Below are 15,085 nucleotides of genomic sequence, written 5' to 3'. Positions count from 1 at the left end.
ATTTATTATATATAAATTATGTGGTCTGTGTGTGTGTGTGTGTGTTTATATGTGTATATATGTATATTCTATACACATATATAGTGTTAACTAAGAAAATATAGATTAGAATTATGGTCTATACGTTTATGGTCTATAGTCAGCTAAGAAAACTATCTTCTTTTGGCTTTAAAATCTTGTTAGTTTTTTGGTTTTTGTTTATCGTGTACACCTAGAGACGGTACTCAGGAGCTACTTGGGGTCAGTCTCAGTAGCTGACTATTCAGAGTGTTCCATGTGGTGCTAGATATCCAACCTGGGCCTCCTAAATGAAAGCATGAGCTCCAGTCCTTTAAACGAACTCCCTGACCTATAAAACTTAATTTTGAGCTTCACCTGAATGATATAATGGAGATACCAGTAATGCTTTCTTAACCAGTAGTTATTATCACTGTAGCACTGTCCTCCTGTTGTTCGTATAATTAAATAAAATATATAAGCTTTTATAAACATAGAGCTTAGTATTAAGTTTGCAAATTTGTGAAATTCCAATTACTATGACTGGCAAGTTCCCTGTGATGTATTTGATATGCCAAAAACAGTAACAACAAGTCTCTCAATGGAGATGTTACTGGACTCACTTGACCAAATTGATGAACAACAGGAGAACAGTGCTACAGTACAATGACTGTTAACGTTGTTTTTTTTCCTTTTGCTCTGACTCCCTACCAAATTTGAGTCAAATTTGAATGCTTTGAATAAATTTTATTTATTTTAATAATTGTCATACATGTTTTTCTTTTAATTGTCCTAAATTTGGTGACTTTTTATTTTACAATTTTTAATTGTGATATAAATTTGTGTAAAGAGAAATAAATTATTTCTAAGATCATGAGATCTTAGAAAGAATTAAGGTACTCTCTGGTGAAATTCAATTAAACTTAGGTCTTTTTCCCTAAAAGTATTATTTTATCATAGCTTTTTAAAAAATAGTTGCCATTTACATCGTTTTTCCTTTTTTAAAATGAAAACAAAATTAACTCCCATCTCACTCAGTTCATTGAAAATTAATAAAAATCTTACTTTCACATGTCAGAAATGGATTTTCAAAATGGAATATTTCAAAATACTCCAGCCAGCTTGCATCTCTGTTAAGATATTTTTTAATTATACATTTTAATAAACTCATCTTGATATAAATGTTATGTGTATTTGCTTCAGCTGGATTTCAAAGTTTTGAAAAACATTAATAAGTCACTAAATTACTTAGAATACAGATAAATCATTAGGTTTTAAAGATTAATGCTATAAAATAATTAGGAAATAAATGTCATGGTTATTGACTATCTAGGCATTTTGGTTCTAGGGTTACACAGCAATATTTCTTCTGTGAAATCAGTGATATTGAAATGCTTTTATTTTGGAGTTGATTTACAGTATTTTATAGTTAAGGTCTTTTAGGTGTACTTATTTTCTGGGTTACCTGAAAACTTTAGTACATCTTTGTAAAATATAAGCCTTTGTAAAATGTTATAAAGAGGATTTTTGCTCAAACTATTCTAACTTTTAAAGTATTATTGGAAGTCAGCTATAATACTTATAATGGACTTTTGTGAGATATTGATATTTTTTATAGAATAGCTTATATTTAAAAAATCTATGACTGTTAAAAGTTGGAAGCTCTCTGTTAACATTTAATGATCTTGTCAGGGGAATATGATTGACACAATTAAGTTGTCTTGCATTTGAGTTACATAATTGATATGGGATGTGAGTAAGATCCTAATTCAGAACATATGATACTCTTGTTCCATTCCATTCGAGAATGAAATTAAAGCAACTTATAAATAAATCTGGTTTTCATTAGAATATGGAAAAAAACATCTGCATGCCAAAGCATTTGCAATACAGCTAAGGATTTATGCTCCATATTTCATACTGGGAACATTTTTATCATATAGGATTAAATTCACAGATCAAACAAGTTTTCTAGGAAGTATAAAACTTTTTACTCTAATTATTTGGCTTAAAAACAATGTATACTTAGATCACAGTAGGAAAACAGGGATTCTATTAGATAATTCTTTTTTAGCCCCCCACCCCTGCTTAGGAAAAAATTAAGCTTAGTATATATTCTAATGTCTTGATTTTTGTTATTATTTATATTTAGTGGTGCTTGACCCCCTCTTTTTTTCCCTCTTACTGGTTTTATTTTGTAAGTATAGTCCTTTCTATTCTTTGTGAAATGTCTGTTTCCAAACACAATTCAGTTAACTGTGATGTGTACATGAAGTTCAACTAACTTTATTTTCATAGAGTCTTTAGCTTTATTGTTATTACTTCATTGCCTTTAATGCTGATGACTAATAAAGGAAAGCATTTTAATTATAATTGGTTTTATTACCATAGCTTAATAATGATATTAGCCAGTACCACTGCTAGGGATGGAGAAGATATATTTGCAACACAGTTCTTTTTATACTAAGAATTTAAAGTTCGATCCTTCAAGAGGAGTGTATGAAAGCACCATCTTGAAATAAACAAGGCAGTGTCAAAAAATATCATAAACTCACATTGACTTAGACTGAATTCTTCCCCGAAAAGGGAGTTCCTTTTCCTTTCTCTACTGCTTTCCAATAAACTTTTCTATTTTCTAAAACAAAAAACAAAAATAACCCAGTGAAGTTTCAGGAGTAGAAAATATTTCTGTTGCTTTTACCACTTAAGATCATCTTCCTTTTGTTGATTTTACAGGCTAATAAAAAAGAAACTGTTGGCTCAGATGATCTTTACAACATGGTTCCTGTATCTCTAACATTACATTACTCTGCATCTGAGTTGTTGCTCAGAGGGGAGGGGGCAGTGGGATTTATCTTTAGACCCTCCCCAGTTCATTGCATTGGCCACTGTCTTCCATGGACAAGAATGGTGATCTGAACTAGTATAAAGTTACAAGATAGAAGAGCATAAGTTAAGAAGATCATATCTGGGAAATGTTTGTTTATGTTCCTTTATTCTAATGCAAGAGGAAAGAGTGTCTGGTCCTGAGGATTAGTATGCTCACTTTGCACAATTCCACCTTCCGGACAGCCGGGATGGCAGAACTAACAGATGGAATCTGCTTTGGCGCTCCTTTGGGCATTTTTTCTCCTGGCGCTGCAACTGTTGGATCTGATATTGGATCCCAGAAGGAAGGAGATTTCAGGCATGGAGCCCTGGGCTCTTTGCCAACTTAAGAAATTTAGTTGCCAGGTGCTCCTTGATGAGGGACTTTTTTTTTTTTTTAATTCTCATTTTGCTTCTTGTTAGGTGAACATGCTAAGTATTTTTTTTAATGTATGTATTTTCTTTGAAGTTTCTGCATGCTAAGAACTGAAAGACATGTGCAAATGCAGAGTACACAGCTCCAGATCCATAACAGCTAGAAACAGGTTTGATAAAAATCAAATAGAATAGGTGCAAAATGTTTTAGTGTCTTGTCCAGGTACTATGTAAAGACATGAATTAGGGTGGAGGAGAGAGAGGTGAGATCATGTTGCTTTTTCTGCTGCTGCTCCTTCTCTTGTTCTGTTAAAGAAATTGTCAGCACCCAGCAGTATCATTAAAAATGCATTAGAGGGGTAGGAGATAGTTTGAAGGGATGGAGTGTGTGCTTAGCATGCTGGAGCCTGGGTTTCATCCCCAAGCAGCGCATGGTCCCTCAAGCAACCTCAAAGCACTATGCCAAAAACAAAGACAAACAAAAATGATAGTTTCGAGAGAACTTCCTCACAGCCCACAGCGTAAAAGACGTAGTCCTCTCTGGAGAGATCATTTACTGCGCTGAGTGTATGCTTTGCGTGTAGCAGTGCCCCAGATTCAAACCCACACACCCAGAGTGCCTCAAGTAGCCCCAGAAACAACCTCTCTGAGCAGTGAGCCTTGAGCATTTTCCAGGTGTCCATCCCCTTCTAAGGAAACAAAAAGGTACAATGAATTAGGAACTTCATATTAGAAGCCAGGACTTGAAATTGATATACCTTTTTTTTTAATTGAAATATATTCGAGAGGTATCTATGTAGAAGTTGAAGGTATACAGTGTTGAGCTGATATGCTTTAATGTTGCGATACGACTATCACCATAAAATATCTCCATCAAGTTACTTTTTGTGGTAAAAAAAAAAAATTTCAGGTAGGGGCTGGAGCAGTAGTACAGCATGTAGGTCTTTTGCCTTGCGTGCGGCCCAACTGGGTTCAATCTTGGCACCCTATATGGTCCTCCAAGCAATGCCAGGAGTAGAGTGCAGAGCCAGGAGCAACCCCTGAGTGTCACTGGGTGTGGCTCAGATCCCCCACCCCAATCCCAAGAAAGAAACTTTCAAGTATACATAACAGTATTAACACTGATCATGGTTGATGTGCATAAGATCCCCAGGACTTAATTCATCTCCTAACTGCAAACTCGGAGCATTTGATCACCATCTCAGTTTTCCCATCCTTACCTCTAGCCTCTGGCCTCTGGTAACTTGGGCATAAAAATACATTCTGCTCTGCTTTTTCAGATTCCACATAAAAGTGATATATAGTGTTTGTCTTTCTTCTTTTGCTTTATCTCACTTAACATAATGCCCTCTTTTTTATTTTTTTCTCTCTCTTATTTTTTTGATAGTGTTTGAGGGATATGCTGTTTGAAAGTGTTCCCTCTCTTTAATTTTTGGGGAAAGAGTTTAAGGAGACATGGTATTGATTTTTTTTTTAACTGTTACGTAGAATTCAGTAAAACTTTCTCTGGTCCAACCTTACAATCTTTAAATAAATATTTTTAAAGATTTTTTTGTTCTTATTATCCACTGTTTCCTATGTTTAAGTCATTTATAAATGTTAAAACATATAACTATTTCAAAGTTCTCAGAATCTATTGCCAGTTCTTTTTCCAGAAGAATAATATAAACCATTTATGTATTCATCAGTTTTGTTGACACCGTATTCTTTAGCAACAGTGTCTATTATCTTTTATACTTAATATTAATATATTTGCAAACCTGGTGGTTGAAAAATGATAGCTCATGGGATGGATATGTTTCTTTAATATAAATGCATAAATAAGAATAATAGAATCCTACAGGAATAGGATTTTTTTAACAGACAGAAATAGATTTTCCCTAATGAGTGGTTTTAATGAGTGACTCTGTGTGTGTGTGTGTGTGTGTGTGTGTAACTGTGTGTGTAACTTTGTGTGTGTGTGTGTGTGTGTGTGTGAATGCAAACTTTGGAGTTTTGTGTCTAAAATAGGACTAAAACAGGACATCATTTTCCCCAATAGGTCTTGGTATCTTGATGGACAAACACTTCTGATTATCATTTGTGTTGGCATTGTGTTCCCTCTTGCACTTCTTCCTAAAATAGGTAAGTGTTTTTCCAGAAGACAACACTATTTGTTTAGAAGAAAGAGTGTGGGTGTGTATGTGTGTGTGTGTGCCTGTGTGCGTGTGTGTGTGTGTGCGCGCGCGTGTGTGTGTGTATGTGTGTGTGTGTGTGTGTGTGTGTGTGTGTATGGAGGAGCCGGGGGCTGCAAATGAATGACAAGAAATAGCATTTAGGGGCTTTTAAACTTCATGGTATCGAAGGGCGGTGGTTGTGAATAACTTTAATTTGGTCTTATTTTAGGTTGTTCAGCCTTCAGTCCTGCCTAGTTAACCTATTACTTGGTTTGCAGTAGTATTTTGTCTGCCCCACTAAAATAAAATCTTTACAGCAGAACATTAAAGAGCAGCCTTTCCTTACAGTGTACCATTAGTGGTAAGCCAGTTCCAATTGTGCTGTACAGAACTACATAAATGATCTGTGACAGATAGTTGGAATGTTGTTATTCTCAGCCCTAAGCCCCAGATACTAAAGCATTGTAATAGAAAACATGCCCAAGATGGATAGCTTTAGCTGTACATTAGGATCACTTTCCTTATAAATTGCTTTTTATTTTACTGTTATTTTACAGGCTTTCTTGGCTACACGAGTAGCTTATCATTTTTCTTTATGCTGTTCTTTGCTCTTGTGGTAAGTTGAAAATACAGTATATTGCTTATCTCTTCACTAAAATTCAACCCATTATAATAATGTTCTTTAATTCATTTTTGTTGTTATTGGGAATAACTTTTATTTCAATGTGTTATTCAAAGCAGTTTTGTTCCACAAACCTATTTCCTTTATATCTACTTTGAATACTCGACTGCAGCAGCATCTCAAGTTCATTATCTCTTGTTCTTTACTAGGGAATGGAGCAGACTAATTCACTTAAAACCTTAAAGAATAATTCTAGGTGTAAGTTTGTGTATACCATGTTTTTGTTGTTGATGGTGATGATGTTTACAGTATTGTATGTGTGTGTGGTAACTCAAGGATGAGAATCAGGCTGGTTCTAATCTATAAAATCAATTTCATGCTAATCGCAACTTTGAGACTTGGTCTTATTAATGGATCCAGAGCTTCTGGGTTTTAACTGTGAAGGAGCTCTAGTAAGAATTAGATGCCTGAATTCAGTGTGGTTTATTTATTTTACATAAGTAAGTTCTTACAAAAATATTACTAAAATAATTCTTTCACATATGAGATTTTTTCTTTTTTTTTTTGCTTTTTGGGTCACACCCGGCAATGCATAGGGGTCACTCCTGGCTCTGCGCTCAGGAATTACCCCTGGTGGTGCTCAGGGGACCATATGGGATGCTGGGAATCGAACCCGGGTCAGCCACGTGCAAGGCAAACGCCCTACCCGCTGTGCTATCGCTCCAGCCCCTGAGATATTTTTTTACTTCTAAAATTAGCTCACTTTTTTTGTAACAGGAAAAAATATTTCTCATTAAACTTAAACTTAAAATTTTAATACATTTGGAGCAATAGCACAGCGGTAGGGCGTTCGCCTTACAAGCGGCCAACATGGCCGACCCGAGTTCGATTCCTCCGCCCCTCTCGGAGAGCCCGGCAAGCTACCGAGAGTATTCGATATGCCAGACACAGTAACAACAAAGTCTCCAATGGAGACGTTACTGGGCCCGCTCGAGCAAATCGACGATCAACGGGAGGGGCCTTTTTAAGATTAAATACAATTTATTGAAGCAACATAGTTTTGTTTTACAGTAGCATTGACTGTAGCATTATAACATTTTCAGATGTTCATTGTTGAAAAGCACCGTGTGTATATGTACTATATCAAATTCACCAATTAAAGTCTTATTCTATCCTTCACTATATATTTGTCCCCTTTATCCCAATTTATCTACTCTCCTTCCCCCTTTATTTCTGATAACCTTAATTGGCCAAATAGAACAAAAGTTATCTTGGGCTTTATGTAACTTCATCTGTACATTTTCTCTATGTTGCATAAATGTGTGAAAAATCATATGGTGTTTGTCTTTCACAGTTGACTCTTCATTAAACATTATGTCCTCTAGGTTTATACTTATTAATTGCAGGGCTTCGTCTTTTAAGAAAATAACTGACTAATACTCTGTAGTGGACACTGGAATATTATGGACATGGTATCATATCTTTATCCATTCATAAATTAATGAATACTCCACTGCAGCAGCATCTCAAGTTCATTATCTCTTGTTCTTTACTAGGGAATGGAGCAGACTAATTCACTTAAAACCTTAAAGAATAATTCCTTAAGAATTATTATAAATTATTATAAAATTATAATAAAACCTTAAAGAATAATTGGCTTGTCCTCCCCACCCCAACAAGACCCCAAGTCATCTCCCACAAATGGCCTTTCTGGCTCCTGATCAAGCTGCTCAACGGCCATGATCCCAGAGACTCAGGAGCAAATCTCGAAACCCAGTGGCTTTTGGCAGAAATCCCTCCAGATTTAAGTGTTAAAATTTCAGAATTTCAAAATCACATGGCCTTACTGCAGCCACATGACATCATATGTTATTCATAACCAGCAATAGAACACAAATTGTCTACTGTTGCCTTTTCAGCAGATCTGAGTGTTGGGGTAAAATCTCAAATAATAATGGTGGGTCTAGTGTCGAAATATTGAATGTGATCAAAGTAGAGTAATGTGAATATCATCTGCCCCACAGGTAGAGGGAGGGTGTGGGATGGGGGTATACTGGGGTTTTTGGTGGTGGAGAATGGGCACTGGTGAAGGTACGGGTGTTTCATTGTATGACCGAGACTTAAACCCGAAAGCTTTGTAACTGTTCTCACGGTGATTCAATAAATAAAATTATTAAAAAAATGGAAAAAAAAGTAATGTGGAGTTCATGTACAATCCAATCAGCTAATCAGTGGCTGAATAAATAGCAGTACTCCTACATTTAAAAAAAAAAGAAATAATGGCAGTCCAGACATTGCATAGGTAGAAATAATTTGATATTTGGTTTGCTCTTCAAGACTGTGTTCTCCTTTGAACACCTATCTTGCTTGATTATATCGCTGTCTCTCTGCTTTTCAAAGGCCTGTTTTCTCTTGAACATATCTTTATTTGTTCTTATCCCTTCACATCCTTCAAAAGTTGGTTTTGTTCAATAAAAAACTATCTTGTTTCACTGAAAAAAAGAGAGAGAAAAGGAAAAAAGATTTTTATTGCTGATAGCTTGAAGCTGATACATTGATATGCCCCTTGATTGTGGTTGTAATAGTGCTCATTTCTATCACAGCAGATCCTTTTCACTCTCTAATTCAGGTTTCTTGTTTATTTTGATGGGGGGAGGAGTTCCAAGTGGTGCTCACGAGATCAAGGGGTCTCACCAACAATTCTGTTCTGACCCTGAAGTGCCAGGATCACCCAGGCCACCCTGCTGTGATGGGGCTTCCAAGGTCACACCTGGTGGTTCTCAGGGCCTGCTTTGCTGGGGGACCATGTGGTGCCTAGAATCAACCAGATCTGGTGCATGCTAGACATGTGCCTTTGCCTCTGTCCTCTCTCCCAACCTTTTTAATGCAGGTTTTAACTGTGGAAGTCATTTGCAAACAATACTCTTATTCTGCACATATTGTCAGTGCTCTACAAACACCTGTGGGATTTTCCTGTGAGCACAATTTAAATTTGCTCAGTTGGGGACAGTGTCTCCATGTGCTCCAATGAGACAATGAAGACTATACAATTTTTTTAATGCTTCTTTAAATTTTATATCCTCTAAATATTAGACTTTTAAATGCATAATGCATAATGTAATGAATGGTTAGGAAAGGAAATGATATCTGTTAACACAGATTATTTTTGGAAGGATGCCGACTTTGTGCATGACTGTTTTTGTTGGTATGTTTTGTAAGTCAATTAACATTTATATAACATATATATTTTAAAAATTGGCCCAGCGGGTTAGAAGCTTGCTTTGGAGGAGGCTGACTCAGATTTGATCCCTGGAACCCCATTTGGTCTCTTGAGCCCTGCTAAAGTGATCCCTGAGCATAGAGTAAGCCCTGAACATTGCTGATTATGGCCCCAAAACTAAAAAATAAATGAAAATTTATCAATAAAAATGTCATTTTCCTAAAATCTTCAAATTTTGCAGATAAAGACTTATAGTCATTCACAGTCCTAGACAGGACTGGAGCGTTAGTGCAGCAGGTAGGACATTTGCCTTGCACGCAGCTGACCCGGTTCCTCCACCCCGCTCAGAGAGCCCGGAAAGCTACCGAGAGCATCCCGCCCCCCCCATGGCAAAGCCTGGCAAGCTACCTGTGACATAGTCAACATGCCAGAAAACAATAACAAAAAGTCTCACAATGGAGACATTACTGGTGCCCACTCAAGAAAATCGATTAACAACGGGAGGACAGTGCTACAGTGCTATTGTCCTAGACACTTTTTTTGCATAAAAAATTTAACATAAGTGTTTGTCCCCTCTGAAATATCTAAAATTTCCCATTAAATTTTACTTAACAGTGGCGCAGAATGACTGCAATAACATGGCTTTCCCCAATTTGTTTATTTTATTTTATTTTTGGCTTTTTGGGTCACACCCGGCGATGCACAGGGATTACTACTGGCGCGTGCGCTCAGGAATCACTCCTGGTAGTGCTCAGGGGACCATATGGGATGCTGGGAATCTAACCTGGGTCGGCCATGTGCAAGGCAAACGTCCTACCATCTCTGCTATCGCTCCAGCCCCGGCTTTCCCTAATTTGGTGAATTTAACTTTTGGTAAGTTCATTGTGGAACACAAATGTATTTATTGTCATCCTTTCCAAATATTCTGTCATGATCACAGATTAGTGATATAGAAATAAATCAGTAACCAGAATAGAGAATTATTTCAGTCCATTTTAATCAGATGCTTTTCTTCTGCTGAGCACTGTTAGGCATTATAGAGTTTGGGAGAATTTAATCTGTACCTTACTCTGTTTTGGTTTGGGTGCTGTACTTGGCAATCTTCCTTCTACAAAGTGTTCAGAGGCTCATGTATTTTGCAAGGAGTTAGACTTTTGCATGTGAAGCAGGTACTCTGGCCCTTTGTGCCATCTCCTTGGTCTGCTTAGGGATCTCTCAATCTGTTAGAAGAAACAAACTAAATGTATTACAGAAAAAAAACAATACAGGCACTATGTAATTGAGAAAAAAAAGTGTTTGCTTTAGAATAAGGACTGTAAGACTTGAGAGAAAAGAAAGATCACTGTGACTAAAGTAAAGAAAGGTGTGAAAGAAAGAAAGCAAAACTTGAACTGAGTCTTAGGAACTTGGAAAGACATAGAACAGAGAGAGGGAAGAACCTTTTGTGCAAGTGAGCAGGTATTTTAATGTTTTGTTTGTTTGTTTGCTTGTTTGTTTTTTGGAAGTCCAAAACCAGCAGTGCTCAGAGTTACTCCCAACTCTGCTCAGGGATTATTCCCGGCAGGGCTAAGGGGACCATAGAGGTTGCTGGACAATTGATCCCAGGTTGGCTGCATGCAAAGCAAATGCTCTACTCACTATACTATCACTTGGCCCCATAATGTTTTTAATCAAATATTATTATTATTATTATTATTTGCTTTGGGGGACTTCACCCGGTGATAATTAGGAAATCATGCTATGCCTAGGATTGAACCTGGGCCTTTTGAATGCTCTCCATCCCTTTGAGTTATCTCCCTAGGCCTGAACAGTTATTTAAGAGGCGGGGTTGGAGGGTTTGGGATAAACCACACTTAGTAGTCCTAAGGGTTCACTCTGTGCTCAGCGGTCCCTTCTGGAAGTGCTCAGTGGACTGTATTGCTGGGGAGCAAATCCACATGCAAGATAGGAGCTTTACCTCATGTACTATCTCTAACCCACAAGCAAGTTTTTTTTTTCTTTTAGTTTTTTTTATTGAGCAGATGTTTTTAATATGTATATTTCATTTCTCTATTTCTTTCTATGCCCTAGAATTATCTTCTTACTATGTCTGTCTTCAACCTGAGACTGTTACTCTTTGTTATTTTACATATCCATTTCTGTTATCTGGTTTTTGCTTTCTAGGACATTATCTCTGTTCTTCCTGTTCTACCGTGCAGGCTTAGTATTCAGTTTGAATTTTTTTTTTAAATTTGTATTTTTGCAGTCTGATAAGAATAGTTGATGAGATAAATGAGGTAACTCACATAGAGTTGATCAAAGCACATGGTGCGAATCAAGGACTCCCTAAGTGGTTAAGTCTGTGACCACTTGGACTGGAAGGAAGGAAGATGAGAGAAACTTCATTTGGCAGGAAGGAAAGAGATAAAACTAACAGCCTTGATTCTCTAGCTTCTACCCTACCTTGAGTTAAAAAATTAGCAGAGAAAAAAGGGCAGTGATATTATTGGGGTTTTTTTTTCCCCTCATAAACTGGCCTTTTCATTCCATATTGTAAAAGTAGCTAGAAATGTCAAAGCAACTTCTTTAACTTCGAATTATTGGGAGGAGGGTGGCAATGGGGGGGGAGAGGAGGGGTTAAGGATTTTAATTAATGGTAATTCTTTAGCTCACACCTTAATTTAATCCTAAAAGTATTTATTTTCCTTAGATTTGTTTAATCGGTACATAAAATTTTGAATAACATAGTTAAAATTCAAAACTAGATAAGTACCAAATAGGAATACTGTTTACTTATTGGTCTCCTGCAAAGGACAAATGTTTCCTTTATTATCCCTTGCCCTTGTGTGCTGGGTTTCAGCCCAGAGCAAACATTTACAGAGTGATTATGTGCCTAAAACAACTGTGCCCATGGTAATGCTAACACAGTAACTCCCTAGGTCTAGGAACAGGAAGCTGCAAAAAAGTAAGGAAGAGTGAAATCCTGAAATGTTTTCATTGATTGTTCTGTGAATTAGCATCGCTCTGGATTTCTTCTAATGTTTTTTAAAATCCATTTTTTATCTTGTTTCTGTCCAGCTTTATTCACATTTACCAAAAGCAATACTGAAAAAAGCTAAGAGGGCCAGCAGTCTGTAGCAGAAATGCTTGAGCCTCCTCTTTGCATGAAGGCTCTACTCATTTCTTCATGTGGCTGTTTCCAAAACCGCTATTAATATTTTACTGTTTGTTACTGGTGCCAGGTCCACAAATAACTGTATTCTTGTTCCATTGTCACTAATACCACTGTGTTCCCATTTTGAGTTGCACTGTATTGATACTCAGCAGAGTTTTGAGAGTTGCTACAAGCATATTTTTAGACTTCAATGAGGCAATCTCCCAAAACTGGATTGCAGCATTTCTATATTCTATATTCTATATTCTGACCCACATCCCCAGCGATAGGTAACCATGTTAAATGATGATCTCTTTGAATGATGACCCCGCTCTAACTAGAAAAACACATATGCTCAGAGAACTTTCTGTTTGCTAGCATCTTATTTGGTGTGGTGGTAGATTTATTGAAGTAATTCTAACCTATTTAAAATTGATTTTGTGTCATAAATTTATAAAAATAATTTGAATGCTGATTTTATTTGTTTTTACAGATAATAATTAAAAAGTGGTCCATTCCTTGTCCTCTGTCATTAAATTTTATAGAACAGTACTTTCAGGTAATTATTTACATTCTCAGTTTCTTCCTTTTTAACCTAAAAGAAAAATAAAAGATGAGTGACAATTTTTTTCAAATGAATAAAAGTAACACTGTGTTGTATTTTGAAACTTTGTTTTGAAATATTTTTATTTGAAAGCCTAGTAGTAATAAGTTCATTATTTTTGTTGATGTAGTTTGACTTTTAATGACTGTTCGTTTCCCTCTTTCCCTTCAATCCTCTTAAACAGATTTCAAATGCTACAGATGATTGTAAACCAAAGCTCTTTCATTTTTCCAAAGAGGTGTGTAAGTTATTAACAGATACTTTTGGTCGATTTTTCACATTTCAAGTTTTAAGAGATTTGTGTAATAGAGTCTCGTAGGTCTTTGTACCTGTACCTAATTAATTTTCATGAAAGTGCTAAGTATAGAGTTGCCTACCAGAAGAGTAATATTATTTAACACAGGGTGGCCCATTATGAAACAGCCACTTTTTTTTTTTCTGGCATGCTTTTAAATGGAGCCTGTTTTAAATGGGCCACTGCCTAAAAGAACAGATTTACCGAATGTCTGGTCTGGCCAATAAGGTCCTCTGTGGATACAGACTTCCTGCTGCCCTCTGGACTTGTTAAGCTAAATAGCCAATTATATCAAAACTCCTCCCATGTGAGTAGAACCGTAGTCTGTAGCTCAAGAGCCTCATCATTGGTCCAACAATTGAGTGCTGCCAATAGATCTCTTCGCCAACATTCCAAAGTTGAAGTTTATGAAGCTGGGGTAGAAACTCAAAGACCAAGTCTCCTTGCCTTCTCTTAGAACCTTAAGATCCATCTCTGATATCCTAGAAATGCCTACTGGAGCCTCTAAGCAGCTGCAGAGGAGACAGGAACTGTGACCTGAATAATTTCTGTTTTGCCATTCTAGAAGAGCTCAAAATCTTTCCTGTTGTTGCAAATTTCTTCATCAGTACTTTTAAAATGCTGTCAAAGTGCAAGCCCCAGATATTAGAATCCCCTCTGCTCATGTACAGTTAACTCTGTCAGTGCAGCATGTTATGTGTGATAACTTCTTTATGCAGAATTATCTGTTTTTATCCTCATATTTTAGATGAGAAATCATTCTCTGGCCCTGCAGGAAGTACCATATCTTTTACATGGCAGAGCCGTCCGTGTGCCTTACGATCTTGGTAGGGTAATTGACAAGTCAGGAAATTAAGCAATATATGAAGGAGAATTTGTGATTTAAACTCTCATTCCCCTAATCCAGCATCAGGAAACACTATTGCCCCTCACAAATATTTCAGGAGGCATTATGTCCCAAGATAGGTCTTTGGTCATCTGGAACTTCTTTTGCTAAAGAGCCTAATGATTAAGGGGAACTTTTTTTCCAAAGTAGGAAAGAGAAATTTAAATCATCATCATTCATTTTGTAGAGAGAGTTTTCACTTAGATCGTAACTTTTTTTGCTTTGTAACTTCCTTGTTCTCTTAAGTATTCTTACCAAAAGAGACAAAAAGAAAAGAAAACAATGTATGCTAACATTTCTGTGGTTCTCTAAAATTTTGTCAGTCTATAATAAATTATGTTTATCCCCATTGAAAGATTCAGTAGTCAAAAATGTTGATAATTTTTTTAAATTTTATTGAATCACCATGAGATATTTATAAGCTTTCATGTTTGGGTTACAGTCACACACACAATGATCAAACACCCATCCCTCCACCAGTGCACATTCCCCACCACCAATATCCCTGGTATACCCCCCCTTTCCCACTCTCCCTCTGCCTCCATGGCAGACATGATTCCCCATAATCTCTCTCTAATTTTGGGCATTATGGTTTGCAATACAGACCCTAAGAGGTTATCACATGTTTGGTCCTTTACCTACTTTCTGCACACAAAATGTTGATTCTTAAGAGGTGATTATTTTCAGTCTTTTCTTGAGTGAGTTGAGGAAAGCAGGTTCAAATATTAATTATTATGCTGCTTAAAGTAATAATATATGTATACATTAGGAACTACTGAGAATTTCATATAGTAATATCATTTCTAGAATGTTATGATTTTTAAAATGATAATACAAATATCTCTAAAGATATGTTGTTTACCAAATTTTTAATGGAAAACTACTATATTGCCAAATATAGTATTTTTCAAGCAGCATTTAATAATTTC

At 36.4% G+C, this 15,085-nt stretch overlaps 1 protein-coding gene across 1 annotated transcript in view; it reads left to right on the top strand.

Moving 5' to 3' along the window:
* SLC38A6 (solute carrier family 38 member 6) overlaps positions 1-15,085 on the top strand; it is a 71,868-nt gene that overhangs the window by 44,410 nt on the left and 12,373 nt on the right. The window contains exons 7-10 of the mRNA XM_056134077.1: positions 5,282-5,364; positions 5,954-6,012; positions 12,865-12,930; positions 13,160-13,213. Coding sequence (XP_055990052.1) covers positions 5,282-5,364; positions 5,954-6,012; positions 12,865-12,930; positions 13,160-13,213 — 262 coding nt within the window. The remainder of the gene's footprint in view (positions 1-5,281; positions 5,365-5,953; positions 6,013-12,864; positions 12,931-13,159; positions 13,214-15,085) is intronic.

This window comes from Sorex fumeus, unplaced genomic scaffold (genome assembly GCF_029834395.1).
Source record: "Sorex fumeus unplaced genomic scaffold, SorFum_2.1 ptg000098l, whole genome shotgun sequence".
Taxonomy (NCBI): domain Eukaryota; kingdom Metazoa; phylum Chordata; class Mammalia; order Eulipotyphla; family Soricidae; genus Sorex; species Sorex fumeus.
The sequence above is the reverse complement of the archived record's forward strand: the minus strand, read 5'-3'. Positions and strand labels throughout refer to the sequence as shown.